The sequence below is a fragment of the Ambystoma mexicanum genome, chromosome 5p (assembly GCF_040938575.1).
Source record: "Ambystoma mexicanum isolate Mex_15411 chromosome 5p, UKY_AmexF1_1, whole genome shotgun sequence".
NCBI lineage: Eukaryota > Metazoa > Chordata > Amphibia > Caudata > Ambystomatidae > Ambystoma > Ambystoma mexicanum.
This window is the reverse complement of record NC_090930.1, coordinates 277,811,995-277,828,718: the sequence shown is the minus strand read 5'-3', so window position 1 is coordinate 277,828,718 and position 16,724 is coordinate 277,811,995. Positions and strand designations below refer to the sequence as shown.

General features: G+C 46.5%; 1 protein-coding gene across 1 annotated transcript in view; it reads left to right on the top strand.

The window, feature by feature from the left end:
• The window catches only part of LOC138480909 (uncharacterized), an 829,951-nt gene that overhangs the window by 679,917 nt on the left and 133,310 nt on the right, over window positions 1-16,724 (top strand). Inside the window, exon 14 of the mRNA XM_069612710.1 lies at window positions 13,353-13,543. Within this exon, the coding sequence (XP_069468811.1) occupies window positions 13,353-13,543 (191 nt within the window). The remainder of the gene's footprint in view (window positions 1-13,352; window positions 13,544-16,724) is intronic.

Here is a 16,724-nt window from a genome sequence, read left to right as displayed (position 1 = left end):
GGACCGGTTATTCAAGGATAAGTGTCTGGTTATCCCCACACAGAGACTACGGCAAATGATTATAAACCTCTCTCACGATACCCTTCATTCAGGTCATCGTGGCATCACCAACACTCTTCATTTAATACAGAGGCAATTCTGCTGGCCAAAGATGAAAATTGACGTACAATTGTACATTCAAGCCTGTGCAGTCTGCAATCAAAACAAGCATGATAACAAGAGACCAGCGGGTCTCCTACTACAACCAACGCTACCAACAAGGCCCTGGGAGTACATCGCCACAGACTTTATAGTGGAATTGCCACCCTCCAGGGGTATACAACTATCATGGTCACCATCGATTTATTCACTCACATGGCTCATTTTACACCATTGTATAAACTACCATCTTCCTCGGAACTCGCCGGAATCTTCCTGGAACACATATTCCGACTTCATGGACTCCCTTCCAAGATCATATCAGACAGAGGTCCTCAATACATATCTCAATTTTGGAAACACTTATGCCGTAAACTCGGAATCCAACGTGCCCTCTCCTTAGGTTATCATCCACAGACTAATGGAGCTACAGAACATGTTAACCAAACCCTAGAACAATATCTTCGTGGTTTCACCACCAAGATCCAGGACGATTGGTCACTCTAATCCCTGTGGCTGAATTCGCCTACAACAATTCGGATCACTCGGCTGTCAAGATCAGCCCTTTCTTCTGCAGCCAAGGATTCCACCCTTCGGTTTTACCATCCATTCTCCCACATCCTACACCAGTACCTACAGTCGACCCCAAGATTGAAACCCTCATCAACGTACACAAGGAAGCCAAAGAACGCCTAGAAAAGGCTTGAACTAACACCAAGCATTATGCAGACTCTAAAAGAAGACCAGGGCCTTCCTATGCAGTGGGTGACAAGGTCTGGCTATCCTCGAAACTACTGCCTCGACACTTACGACCGAATAAGCTGGCTCCCCGGTACTATGGCCCTTTTTCCATAAAGGAAATTATTAACCCAGTGGCCTTCCGACTCAAACTACCAGACTCCTGGAAGAGGATCCACCCAGTGTTTCACACGTCTCAAATGAAACCATACGTCCAGTCCTCCCGGACTGCTCCTAGGTCTACCCCTGTACTTGTCGATGACCAACTAGAGTAAGAGGTGTCCAGAATATGTGACTCCAGGTACAGACGTGGTCAGCTCCAGTATCTGGTAGAGTGGAAAGGATACTCTCCTAGTGAACGCACCTGGGAACCAATCTCAAACCTTAATGCCCTCAGATTGCTCAAAAGTTATTATCTTATACATCCAATACATCCAGGCAAACCCAGAGGAACAGGCCTTCGGAGGAGGCATGCTGTCATGAACCATCGGACGCATCGCTTCTGGACTTCCTGGTCCCTGACGCATAGGGGCTTACACTCGGCGGTACTCCCGACATGGCTGCGCAACACGGAACGCTGTCTACCAGTTTCCACATCGGACGCATCACGTTCTATAAAGCAAACACGCCCCTGCGGCTCTGCGTGTCTCAACGCTACCGCTTACTGTGGCTAGACGTGTGCTGCCGTAGTTCGCTCTGTTATCCTCTTGATTCCTGGTTCCCGGTTCCCGATTACTGTCTACTTTTCCATTCCCTTTCCCTTCTGTCTTCACTCGCATCCCGGATCTCCGTGTACTCGCTTCCCGAGCACACGCCTTGCAGTTTCCAGGACTTCCCGGACTTCTGAACGATCCAGGACTCGGATCGCTGAACGCACGCTGGAACCCAAGGACATCCATACAGGATTATATAAGACCCGCACCGTGCATAAGAAGATTCCATCGAAGAACTCCAATAAAGAAATCCGACAGGTGGGAAGGGGGGAAACCTGTGACACCGTAATAGATTACTTCATAGTGTCGCCTGATTTATTCTACAGGTGTAAATGGTTTAGGGTCGCTCCTTGGAGACAAAGTGACCACAATGCTTTACAGATCGTCTTCTCTTTAGAAAGATATTAGAGTAAGGAGACTTATGTTTATAAACTCCATATCAATTTTAGGGGAAATTGATTTGTTAACTTCACAAATAAGGGATGGTAGTTAAATATGAAGTTACATTAATTGGTCACGAAGGGCCTGACAGGGGATTTAGAAATTCTGAGTGCCCCAGGAACATATGTAGAATTCTTGTGGAACTTGAAGCCAACACAGACTAAAAAGAATTTGCCAACTAAATCTCATGCATATACTTTTGAGCAGAAACCTATCAACAAAAAAAAAACAACTTAATAGTAATGTGAAAGAACTATAAAAAAAAGAAAATTGACTAGGACACCTTTAAAGTCGAAAAGACCAAATTGAAAGACATCTATAAACATTGGTCGCGTGGGCACCGATTGATGCGTAAGATCAATGACGGGCAGACCATGTTAACAACGCTTTTACCATCAGAAACTAAACATTTCTGGGCACTAATCAATAATCAAAATCAAACCAAATGTCTAGAACAAACATGTAGTCTTTCTGCTTTTGTGTGGGAGTCTTATTTTAAAGAACAATTAAGCAAGGGTCCTCAAATACAATCTTGTATGAACAACTCCATTGAATGGTGCTTGGAGATAGATGAAAATGAAATTCTGAATTTAATCATGACTGCCTCAAAATCCTGCACAGCCGTGCCCAATGGTTTAACGAACCAGATGTCTAGATTAGACCCTCAAATTTGGTCTTTAATTCTAACAACACTATTTAAGAACATTGTGATATCTAAAGTAATACCCAGTTCATGGAAACAAGCTATAATAATCCCGATTCATAAAAGGGGTCACTGCTAACTAACGGCCAATTTCTCTCATGGACTGTGATAGTAAGATTTTTTCACAAATGATCCTCTGTGAGTTGCAAAAATGGGCCACAAGTCATCACATTCTGTCAAAATTTCAAACAGGATTTATGAAAGGGTTATCATGTATATTAAATGGATTGACCATAAATATCTTACACGCTCAAAGCCAAAAAAAAGCAATCCCTTCCAACTTATATTGCGTTCTTTGGTTTATCAAAGGCTTTTGATTTAATGAATAGGCCTAAATTATGGAAAAGACTTAAATTATGGACCAACCCACATGGGTTACTTCAAATTATCATTGCTTTGCATGATTGCAATACTATCAGAGTCAGACTTAATTTACAAGGTGATCTGTCATCAAACATTCCTTCTGATAACAGGGTAAGACAAGGGTGTCTTTTAGCAGCATTACTCTTTAACCTTTATCTAGCTGACTTAGTTCCTTTCTTACAAAATTATACATGTGCTTCTCCCTTTGTTGGAAATCAAAATACATCTACTGGCCTATGCCGACGACATAGCCCTAATAGATAATACCCCGCTAGGGCTGACACATTTACTTGCAACCATGGAAGCATATGCCTTGATTAATGATTTAAAGATTAACCCCACCAAGTAAAATAATATTATTTTTGGGAAACCAAGCAATAGGTACCATAAATCACAATGGCACATAGCTCAACAAAAATTCTAACAAAACAAGTAAAATACTTGGGACTTATTCTTAGGTCCAAGCCATCACTTCAAGAATTAACCCAAGAGCTTGAGAGGAAGACACATCAATATATGTGCCAGTTAAGAAAATTACTGTGCACATATTGCTGATTTTCCTTAACTCCTTTAATAAAATGGTATAACGGGAAGATAATTCCAGCCCTCTTATATGGAATGGAATGGAATGTACCCCATATTCATGTAACATCAATTGGGATCATCTAGAAGCTTGGCTACGGAAAAATACCTTGTCCCTCCCCCAATCCTTATCAATAGCTAGACTGAGATATGAACTTGATTTACATGTTTTACAATCGCATTATTATTGTAAAGTATTGTCTCTCTACAGATTGATTCTGAATCCACCTGATCGATCTCTGTATGAAGACCTATTTGAATATACCAACACTCAAAAATATAGTTTGCTCAGAAATACGCAAGATGATGCTCAGAGGATTCTTGTTCAATGTGAATGTACATCTCAGACTCTCATAGAAAATCCTGAGAAAATCAAACGAGCACCAATTCGTTCAGATTGGACCAAAACAAGAGCACTAATTAGTAATCTAAAGAATACCAAAAAATGTCCATTATGTGAAAAATCAAGTTTGTATGTATTACCATACATCAAGAGATTCCCTAATTCTTTCTGGCGCAATGAGTTATTATGGTTTTGGTTGTGTCCGACCAAAACTAACAAGACTAACCAAATATGGAATAAATTAGATCCAATTGCAGGTGAATGTGATTTGTGTGGAGAAGAACATCTTCAGGACTTGCAACACATATTCATTTTTTGCTCATCCACACTGACTCTTAAGAAGAATATTTTGCTCACTGTGTACATTATACTGCCTGGATATCAACTCAAGACTTTGGCGAAGATTATCAGCAGGAAAAGAGATCTCATTATCTATTGCTCTTTTGAAACTGTTGAATGAATTGAGCTTCGTAATATTGTCATTGCAACCTGTTAGACCTAAGTAGAGCAAGAGGCTAATCATATTGTGTATATTGTTATTCTTTGTTTTCATTTTGATTTTAGTCATGTGAACATTTTATTATAGTACTTTGTATGGTTGCATGAAATAGTAATATGTATTGATAATTTGTAAGTTGAAAAGTCCTTTTTTGTGACTATATGTACAATAAAAAAAATGTTTCTCAAGAAAGTTTCTATTCTCATTTCCCCATTCTTTTAGAGCTGAATACCTTTTAAAAGCGCCCTCCTGATTTAAAAAGTGTGAGTGTAGGGATTTTGTTTTGTCCTGACTCATCAGGATTTTAATATAGAGATTATATGTGAATGCAATTTTCTGTGTTGTTAACGAAATGACACCTAGATAACTGCAGATTGCCTCCACAGGGATGGACTGGGACAAACCTAGCGCCATCCTCCATATTTTATCCTCCAGAATACTTAAACAAGTTGTTTATTTCGAGGTGTATATCTCTAATACACGGTAAAACACACATTTTATACAGTTATATCAACCCTTCAGTTGAGTGTCCACCAGACTTTGAAAGATCTTATAGTTTTAAACTTTGTCATCCCTCCATCTCTTATGGATTTAGAAAAGATCTCTGTGTTCATATTATTTGTTACAAGTGATCCAAGAAATAAATAACTAGAAACTTCCTCAATTCTTTCCCCTTGCAGAGACCAATTATATTTTTTAGTATAAAGTCCATTGGTCTTTATCATCATAAAATTAGTTTTTGCGGAGGCCACCAGGGGGCGCAAGGAAAATGGAAGCCTGAACGCTGTGTTGCGTCCCTTGCCCTTGTGTTTTGTGGAGTGTTAGGAGAGTTGGGAGTCCGGGACCCGTTGTAAGGGGTGTGGCACCAACTGTGCCAGTGACAGGTTGCGGCAGCCATGGGAAGACCGGGAACAAAGACAGGGAAGAGAATGCTGCAATAGCAAGAGTAAACAGCTGCTGCAAGGCCTGAGGGAGGAGAAGCGGCCGCTGACAGCACCCCTGCAGGCACCATGTGCCAAGCCAGTGCGGGCTGTGGAGGCAAGGATGAGGCGGCGACCCCGACGAGCAAGGGTGCCTCCTGCAGACTCGTAGCAGTAATGGTCTAAAAAGAGACCCTGTGGAGCCAGCAGAGGAGCGGGCCACTGACAGTGCCCCTGCAGGCATTGTGTGTTCAGCCCAGTGCAGACCGCGAAAGGGGAGGTGACCCAGTTGTGGAAAGCTCTGCTGCAGGCTGAAGAGGCTGCTCCCAGAGGAGCTCCGTTGCGGAGGTGGACCGTGGACCACTCCGGCGAGGATGAGGGCTCGCCACTCTGCCTGTCAGAGGAGGACAGAGCAGTGTATAGAGCTGCCGCAGACACCATATATGCAGCTAGTGCAGGCTATGAAAGAGGGGGAGGCTGCTACCAGCTGAGTGCATGGGGGACGGGACCCCACCGGGAGAAGCAGCTGGGCCACGTGGGTCACCATCTCACCCAGAGCACACAACAGGAATCAGCAGGTGATCTGGCACTGACGGGCCTGACCTGCAGAGGAGGTGAGGCAAGAGACGTGCTGGGACAGAGCAGAGGAAAGGATCCACAGAGCAGGAGGGGGCGGTGACGGTCCTCCACAGTTGTCCTTCGGTGGGTGACAGCAAGAGGAAGTGAAAAGCACTGTGCAGGATACCCAGCAGAGTCTGGTCCCAAAGGCTATCTGGAGTGCAGCCCTCCCGCATCACACAGATTAAAGCACACCTAAGTGGACCAGCACACCACTGAGGCCGCAGAGAGGCCACGAGAGAAGGTGGTTTGTTCAGGGACCGAGACTGGCAAGATTGGGGTGCTGAAGAGCAGCAGAAACTGGAGTGAGACAGTGGTGGGTCCCCATCAAACGGAAAAGGTGTGAACTGCAAGCACATCCTTGGGAGGGTGGACTGTGTGACAGTGAGGGGGTGTCAGGATACAGGGGTTTGCTGGGTCGATGATTTGGAGAGAGAAGATTTCCCAGTACCAGTACCACAGCCATGTCGGAGGAGAAATGGAGAGGGAGAAGGAGGTGGCAGGGCCCCACCCCAGCTCTGCAGAGATAGCGACCATCAAGAGCAATATCCAGATGATCCTGGAAGAGATCTGCGGGATGAAAACTGATATCGGAGCCAACATGGCGGACCTGTCAGTGAAAGATGTCACACTGGAGGAAGGGCTCAACGGGGTGGAGGTGAATCAGGCCTCCACGGGTATATTCGAAGCACAGACCGAAGTCTGGTTTTGGGACATTGAGAGAGGAGAGATGGAGTTGGGCCTCAAAACGGATGACATCGAAAATAGATGGCCTCAGAGAAAGGATGGCAGAGTCCCCGGCTGGACTTGAAAAGTAAATCCAGGAAATCATCGGGATGGTCCTGGTATGGAAAGAGGGGAAGCATATGACCTTGGATGGAGTGCATCGGGCAAGAGGAGAAGGGTGCAGAGGACCCCGGTTGGTGCTGGCAAAACTACATTACTACTGTGACAAAGCAGACATTCTTGAGAAGGCACGGCGCATGGGAACTATCGAATATGAGGACTCCAGAGTTGCGATATTTCAGGTTCTCTCGGCCCAGACCGTCATGAGATGGAAAAAGGGTGGCCCTCTCACAAAGTGGCTACAGGAGAAAGGAGTCCGATATAGGTGGGGGATACCCCTTTGCACTAATATTTGAATGGGAAGGCGAACGATTTCACCTGGTGTTGGAAGAAGATATTGTGGGGGCCACTGAGGGTCTTGTGGAATCCCAAAGGAACAGCGTCACTGTGGAAGGAGAGGAATGGACACAGGAGAGGCAAGGGATTCATGGCCTCCAGATGGAGCAAGGCCATCGGAGAATTTAAGGGGCCAGGAAGTTTTGGAAGCTGAACACCCCCTCTCCCAGAAGGGAAGTGACATGAGGGACATAGACCACTTGGTTCCCTGTTAAATTGCTCTGAGGGAGTGACAGGGCCCGATATCGGGTCCTCACATGCCCCTTACATGGTCCCCCAAGATGGGGTCTCCCTGCAGATGACCGGGTGGATGGAGAAAATCTGTTTTGTTATAAGAGGCCTGGGATACCCAGTGTTGGGGGGTAGGTTGGGATGGACCGCTTGCACTCAGGGGGGAGGTTTAGTGACAGATATGAGAGGTGTGAACGGGTTGGAGTTGAGGGTCGGTTCTTTCGTTGTTATTGTTCGGGTTTGGTAGAGATTGTTGAATTACATGGGGGTAGACCAGGCGGATGACTGCGCACGGGGGAGGGAACTCAAGGGGACCCCAGGGGCAGCCGAGGCAGATGGAGGGGGCCGGAGAGTAGCAATGGAGGAAGGCACCCATGACCGCAGAGGCTTGGCCATTGGCAGAACTGGGGAGACTCAGAATGGAGCAGAATAATAATTGGGACGTGATCACAGATACGGATGGGTAGTACCTGGGTATTGGGTGATAGGAAGGCTGACAAGCACTGTGGCAAGGGCAGGGGGCGGCATTCCTGGTGGTTCGACAGGTGTGACCAACATGCTTGGGTCGCACGCCTCAGTTGAAGGGTTAGGGAGGGTGTGTCTGGGTAAGGGAGGGATGGGAGGTTTCATGCAGTGAGTCTTAGGGAGGGCAATGAGGGGGTACCTCTTGAGTGATGTTAAGGGTGACCAGCGAATGGGAAGGAAAGGTTATGGCTGAGATGCACATAGCCACGTTAAACGTGAAAGGACTAAACTCCCAAAACAAGAGATCTTTCACGAGCAATATGTTCCGTAAGCAGCGCTTGGCAATCCTCTTTTTGCAAGAGATTCACTATAAACAGGGGGCGGAATCAGCTATACAAGGGAAGGAAATCAATAGGAATTTTTGGGCTTCCCATAGGGATCGCAAAGAAGGAAGGAGTGGGTATCATACTGGGGACGACTTTCAAGATGACGAAGATACAGGTCAAGAGGGGATTTGGAGGACAATTTCTAGGGATAAAGGGGACTATACAGGGAAACGCGAGTTACCCTGGCTACCTTATATGCTCCTAACGTGTGACAGTTGGGGTTCCTGCGCCAGGTATTTGAGTTGTTGGAGGGCTGGCCAGAGGGGGCCATGATACTGGGGGCGGGGGTATTTCAATCTGGTGGCAGATCCGTTGATAGCCTGGTGGTCAGCTAAGGGCAGTGGTCTAAAAGTGGCGGGCCCAGAAAACACTGCCTTCAAGCACCTCCTGCAGGACCATTACTGGGCTGACTTGTGGCATGGACACTTCCTGGGAACGGGGGTTACATGATTTTTTCACCCCCACACCATACCTATACAAGGATAGACTTGCTACTGGTTCCGCTTGACAGGAAGACTGAGGTGGGGGCGCCCACGGTTGAGGCAATTACTGGGTCCGATCACAAGTTGATGGTGGCAGAATGAAGATAAAGGAGCCCCAGGCAGCAATTGCGCTGAAGGTGTAACAACACCTTGCTGAGGGGTGGGTTCTTCCGAGATTTTCCGAGGTGCATGTGTATTTTTCAGAGGAGGACAGAGCAGTTGATACATTGAAAAGTTGCAGATTCAGGTTCAGGAGGACTCTTTTCGTTACCTGGGAATTCAGGTGACGCGTAACTGTGGTGATCTCTTCCCCAAGAACTTCCTGCCATTGTGGGCAGCCACGAGAAACGACATGGAGGGGTGGGCGAGATTAGGGTTCTCTTGGATGGCGCGCCTGAATGCCATTAAGATGGTGGTGCGGCCACATTTTTATTTTTATTCCAGATGCTCCTGGTAATGATCCCGCCATCCTTTTTCACTGAGGTGAAGATCGCTATACTACAATGTCTTTGGGCGGGGGAAAAGTATAGAGTGGCCTACAGGATCTTGGTCTTACCAAAGGATGAGGGGGGGGATTCCCAGACCTAGAGACCTACCATAAAGCGGCTCAGCTCTGGGTCATGGTAGACAGACTACATGAATCTGCTCTCCGATAAACAGTGGGTGCCAATGGATAATGCGATACTAGCCCCAGTTTCACTGGGAGAATAGCTGTGGGTGCCCAGATCCCATATCCCACAAAGGGTTTTGCTCCACCCAGTGCTGGAAGTCCTGTGGGTTACATGGAAGGAAGGCGAGGGGGTACAAGTGGCTCTCCTCATGGCCATTGCCCTTCAACTGCACATGAGGGATGAGATAGGGGAGCCACTAGCATTTCAACTCTGGTACGAGGGGGGCCTCACTAGAGCCGAACAAATGTGGGAATGAGGCGCCTTTCTCCCATTGAGTAGGCTGGAGGAAACTGTCACCTTTCTGATACCTGCAGCTGAAGGGAGTCCTAACGGACAGCCGGTGGGGTGAGAACCTGAGGAGGGAATTGATGGATTTTGAGCGAGGACCAGGTGGGGGGGTGGATCTAGGGAGAGGCATTGAGGATGCCTTATGGACATAGATCTGTAGAAGGGTTGGGTAGTCCACGATCTCCCTGCAGTATATGCACCAAGCATTAAAATTGATACATAGATGGCATTACCCGCCGGCTAGGATAGCGAAAATGCATAAAGGATATGACCCACGCTGCTGGACGTGCCAACAGGTGAGGGGTGACTATATACACATGTGGCGGGGTTGTCCTAAAGTGCAGTCATGCTGGAGGGATGTCCTATCGTGGATTAAGGGCGTTGACAGGATCCACAGGGAGCTCTCACCGTGGCTCTTCCTCTTTGGGGTGGGGTTAGAGGAGGAAGAGGAGGTTGAAGGGGGGCATATGCTGCACATAATGTTGGTCTCTGCCAGATATTGTTTGGCCCAACTGTGGCAAAAACTGCGTATGCCGGTGGAGGAGGAATGGGTGGCAAAGGTCAGGGCGATTTATGATATGGAATACCTCGCGCATGTATTGGACGATTCCCGGTTTAACATTGACAGCCTATGGCTCCCCTTATTTGCTAAATATAGACACTGAGGGGGGGTAGGATGATGAGGATTTAGAGTTGGAATGGCTGGGAGAGGAATGTGCCTTGTACTGTTTGATGCCAGGGGTGTCTTGTGGAAACGAAACCTACGCGAATCAAGCTATGCTTTGGCCTCGAAATAGACAGATCACTCACCTACATGGCCAGCCAACATGTTTGATAGATTGACAATTGCAGAAGTAATGCTGGCCTGCCTTTCACTAAAAAGGGGGCTACCCCAAATTTGAACTTTGTGGACTCGATAAGGACCTGTTGCATGAGGGGGGAGGAGGTGAAGGGAAGGTGGGTGAGAGGACAAGCTGGTCTTGGGGGGGGGGGGTTTGGTTTTGAGGAGGAGATGTAACGATGGTTTGTAACACAATTTTCGAAATGGCAATAAAATTCAATTTGAAGTTTTTGCTAGATTTTTGATAATATCATTTATCAAAGAGAACTCTTCTAGTGTCTTTAAGCTGTTTTGTTGTCCCAGTGCTGTTTGATCAAATAGAACAATGTCATCCGTGTACGATAGCCATGCCACTGGGCATTGCAAAATGTGCGGCGGATTGTTGTTACAGTTTTCCAGATAAGTTCCTAGATCAGCTAGATTCAGCAGTATCACCATGACCTCTCTCTGGTAGTCCCCATCAATCAATGCTGCTCCCACCCCCAGGGAATACCTCTGGGCCAACCATGACTTTGGATCTAGGTTCCCTCTGGCAGTTCCAGTTTTAGCCCGTATGAACCATGGCCTGTCCTCTAGGATGAATAGTGACTTCTTCATCATCATATAGATTACATTTTGGTCCTCCTGCTGAGACTCGGGTGGGAAGCCGGGCCACGTTTGTCACTTGCATAACGCTTAGCATGTTGGTGACCTCTGTGTAAGGATCTAGATTTGGAGTGATTCTTGTGTCATCTGTGACACTATCTGTTACAGATGGCACTAGAATCACTCTAAACCTCAGAGGCGGTTCAAGAGTTTTTATTGAAATCTTTATGGGCCCTGGGGCTGTCTCTTTCTCTCCTCTTTAGTCAAACCTCCTCTCTAACCAGGCACCCCTGAGCCAAAGTTAGTATATACAGAAGGACCTAGAGGCCGGATGCCTTATCTCTCTAAACTCCCTAAAGGACCTCCTAACAACCCCTACTCTATCCAGTTGTTAGTGTTCTACTGGAATAGCGGATAGTGCCTTATAGGTAATCTGTTGGAGTCAGTCCTTTCTCCAACACGCTCACTCTCACCTCTCCTTTTCTCACAATTTCTGCATGCTCCCTTCATCTCACTCCTCCCTACAATCTTCTATTCCTCCAGTGTTTCTCAATCCCTCTATACTGCGCCTCCACACTTTGATAATTATTGTTATGGTATTTATTGAGCGCGGACCTAGCTTTGAGAAGCAACTGAGCGCTTTACAGAGGTATACACCAATACAGATACATAACGGAGCTCTTTACATATGTGTACAAGGTTACAGATGCATAACGGATTGCTTTTCAATGATAACAGAACGGATATATAGCAAGGGGTGGGATACAAAGGGGGACAGAGGAGGGGTACAGCTTTACCCGGTGCTGGGGAGGACAGGGGTGACGTGATGGCCTAGGTGTTGAGCAGTAGCATTTCAATCAAATCCACCTCATTGAAGAAAATGTGTCACACGAACACATACAGCGGTCGCCATACTATAGTTAAGGTAGGTTGTGAGTTCCATAGGAAATCATACAAATTAATTGCTCATAACTTTTAACTCGTACAATGAATTTGGCTGAAATTCTGCAGACAAGTTTGAACTCACACCCTCCCCTTGCCCCTAGACTGGAAATGTTGGGAAAGATTTATTAAAAAATAAAGTTATCCAGAAAACAAAAAAAGCACTTCCAATGGATTGTGTCCTCCCACATATTCCTCATCTTTGATATATCCAAGAATGACTGCAGCTTGCTTTGGAAAACTCTTTCATAGAGTCGAGCGTCGTGGAGCGTCAAGTCATAGCCCTCAATGGCCTCCATACTATCATCGGCCGTGACGCTGACGCTGGTATATGAAACACGCGCGGTGACCGCTGCCTCAGTTGCATTTTTTCCGCATGTTAACATGCTTCGGAGCGACATCGCCTCAGCAAAATTTCAAATACGTGATTATTTATCTACTCGACATGTGGGCCAAAAATGTCCATTACAGATCTGCACTGAGTCTGTCTGTGGTGCCTGGGAGTAGGCAACAAGGTCGATGACTGTGGCTCGTGCCAGTTCATGACGGCCAAGGCCTTGCGGGAAAGGAAGGGGAAGCTCGAAGCAGGTAAGCTCTCTCCCAAATCCCCCTCCATTACCGCAGCTAATAGAAAGTCTTCCTCAGACTATAGGGACATGTCCCCTGAGAGAAAGCGCTCTAGACCTCAGAAGTGCTTGAGATCGAGGTCACAACACTATTCGTCACCCTCTCACAAAAAAGCAAGAAGCAACAACTTAGGTCTTCATCGACTTCTTCCTACTCTCCGGACAGAGTACCATTTCTGAAAAAGACATTGACTCCAACAGAATGGGAAGATTTCCGCAGCAGCTCCATACATACTGTTTATAACGTCATGTTTAGCGTGAGGCACGCATTGGCACCGGACGAAGTCCATACATAGCATTGCTGCAGCCCTGATGGCAAAACAAGTTTCAGGGGCCAACTGGCACTAGAGATAGCATGTCAAAGGTGTGAAATCTATGGGAGGAACATCCATCAGAAGGAACATCACAGAGAAGTGAGTCATTTGTTGTTCTGTTCACATTTATTCAGCCTCTTAGATGTGTAATACTACCCAAACCTGTTGGGGGGGAAAAATGCTTCCTGAATCTAAAAATACAAACTGAAACTGTAATATACAACTGACAACATGAACAAAGGCAAAGAGCAAAATCATAGATTTCTTAATATTTCTTTCAGTTCCGGCTACGAAAGGGTTCTGTTTAGTAAAGTGAAGGACATGTGCAGTGCAAGTCATCTGCAAACCTCTATTGACAGCTTGAGGGAGCTACTTTGGCCCAATGGAGAACCTGCACCACCTATTAAACCACGATCCCCAGAAGAAATGTACAGCGACAAATTGAAGGCAGAGCAATTACTCGTGAACATATGTACGTATTACGGTGACTTAGCATCTTGCATTTTTTGTGCATATATGGGATGACAACTGATGTAAATTCTGAGCTTTTGTGTGCTAGGAAAATGTTCTTCACTGCCTTTTGCAATTAATACCCCATTTATATTTAGTGCTAAATACTGGGGGTGAGCCTCTTCTTAAGCACTAACGGTTTTTGTAGTAAATAAAGCTGAGGCAAAAACTCAGGCAACCAATTATTTCTGACTTATGATTACCAGATAGTGCTTTATACTTCGGGGAATAATTGTACTGGCGAGTTCTTTATAAGGTGTGCTCACTCACTATAACAAACACAGTGAAGACATTCAAAGCTATGAAGTCATCTTTTCTGATCCTTTTGCCACAAACACATTCCTTCTACTGGAAAGAATGTAAGGGGGAATTTGATTGCAGCAATGTGCTATAAGTAAGTCCATTTAATCAGAAAGTTCTTAAATATGAATCAATTATTTTTTCGACGTATGCTATTGGGAGACAAAGATCTCTTATAGAAACCACAAATACAACAAACCAATAACCCAGATTCCTGTACACAGGCACTTAGTGAACCAGATGCATATGCTCACATACAACCTCCAAGCCCACCTCGTTCTCCAAGAAAGAGTGCATGGCCTCCACATATACAAATGGTGTCCCCTTGTTGGTCCCTTTCCGATTTGTGGGGTAAGCCACCATCGCTGTGTCCCATTCTTCTGTTTGTCACTTCTGATATCAAGCATGTCGCTTTGTCTCTCCAGCGGGGCCTTAAACCAGTCTGGAAATAGCAGCATCATCTGACCTTCATTCCAAATCTCCATATTGATGACATTGCCTCTTTGCCCCCACCCTTCTCCGACATTAGAAAGAGGGAAGAGTTTGGGGGTACGCCAAGTCTTCAGCGCAGTATCTGGGTGGGGGAGAGGAATCATCCCAGCGCCCTTACAGCAGCTTCCCTAGATTTGTCCTTTAGGAGCTGTTATATTGCATATGTACAGCGTCTCCTGCCATAGGTTATGGCGTTGAAGGGCTTTGCCTGTCAGAGAGGCAAAGGAGGAGTATGGTAGAACATGCGGTAGTGGCAGGGAGGAGCAAAGTCAGACATATATTTGGGATGAGGGCAGGGGATAGGTAAGATACTCAGAGAGGCATGAGAAGGCAAAGGTGGAGGATCTATGTGTACTATTGGACCAAATATATTGAGGGACTCAGCTGTATTCTATGGGGCACAGTGCAGAAAGGAGAGATAGCTGGAAAGAGGTGTTCACCGCACGAGGGAGCATGTTTGGAATTTACTGACCCCATGGTAAGCCTGGGCATGTTAAAGCTATAGCTAAGGGCTATGGGAGGCACACATCTTTGGATCAAAGAAAGGAGTTCTTGAAATTTGGGGCCGTAGTCACAATTTTGCCTTGCTTAGCATGCTGGTTGTCCGGATGACAAATGCTTTGAAGCTCACTCTACCATGCTCAGGTGCTGTGCTCAGTGGCCTGTTGTGAATTGTGGCCGTCGGGGCAGGGCTGCCTTGGTCAGGGCAAGAAGACGTTTGTCAGGCATTCATGAGGCATTCATAGGGGCATGGCCCAGAATCCCTGCTCATTCCGGCCAGTGGTCTACCCTGCTGTCTCCCTCATCCCCCAACTTTTCTCATACATTACAACAACAGACAAAAAACTCACATGGTTTTGAGGTGGCACCAGGCCCTCTGTATCAGAGTGATGCTTCAAGCCTGCAGGGGGTTTTTCACGATGAAAGGCAGAGCAGAAAAGGTGGAGTGCGGATTCCTGAAAAAATATGCAGCACCTTCGCCCTAAAAAAGAGGACGTGGAGATGCAACGGCTGCAGGATGATGAAGAGCAGTGCGTTGTCAGTTACAGACATGGGTTTTGGGGCTGGGTGATGTGGTGGATTTTTCAATAAGACTGCAATCTCGAGTTTGCAGTCTCTCTTGCCCCTTTCCAGCTAAGGGTCTCTAAGGGCTTCCCTTATTTGTGCCACAGCTAAATGATGGCAACCGGACAAACATAGCCATGATTTATTGATCCAGATTTTAAGGGCTGTCCCTCCAAAGGTGGGGAGTGGCTGCCAGGGATTAGCATACGCACAAGGTGTGAGCTGTTCCCCATAGGGGCTCTCCTGGTGCCAGGGAAGATACCACCTCCCCCATTGACAGCCATTTGCTCCACAGACGAGAGGAAGGAGGAGAGGGGCTGCAGGGCTGTCTCTCAGAAGTGCATGGGGCGTTGACTGAATTGTGCTGTTACATTTACAACATGTACACAAGTTGCAAAGATGTCTGAGGAAAATGTCAGAAAAAGCAGTAGTGGTACTCCAAACTCGCTCCTAAACTGGGCAGCTGCTGTGTATGCCCTCTTTGACCCCAAAAGCCACGGTGCACTGCCTTCAGCACAGTCTCATGCTAGACCAGCTCAGAAAGAAAGACCACGAAGAAGAAGCTTGAAGGTCCATGAAGATTGAGCAAAACAGCATCTGCGTGGGTTGAATCAGCCAATGTGTAAATTCCTAAGCTACTGGGCATCATTATAACTATGCCGGTAAGACTACCAGCACCGTTGTTACCAGACCAGCACAGTACGACTCTGTGGGCAGGTGCCGTCCCGCCCGCCAGGGTCAGATCTGCCGGGCCGGATGGCACCCGCTCGCAGAGTTGTCACGGGAGCACCGGCACCGCTGTTAACGGTGCCGATGCTCCATTCCCATGGAGTCCTATAGGACTCCATGGGAATGGGGACTAACAGAATTACCAGCACCTGACTTCCTGGCCACCGGACTTGGAATAGATCGTGGCACCGGGAAGTCAGGCACCGGTAATTCAATACAGGCCCGGCGGCTACCTGCTGGTTTTAACGGCACGGCTACCGCCGGACCCGTAATGAGGATGACTGTGTAAGCTGGCTCTAAGGTTGTCAAACACTGCGGTAAGAGCTCCTTTAGTCTACCCTGACCTGTGTATAGACATATATACACGCACACCCAAATATGGATTTATGACGCGCTAACATAACATGATTGGGTTCTTGCTCCATTTTCTAGACATTTTGATGCTATGACTAGGTCTATTATAGCAGTGCTTGGGAAGTGTCTCTTTCTTGATTTCTAGCTACTTCTATGAAGTAGTAACATCAATGTTTGTGTTGTATAACACCTAACTGTGTTAA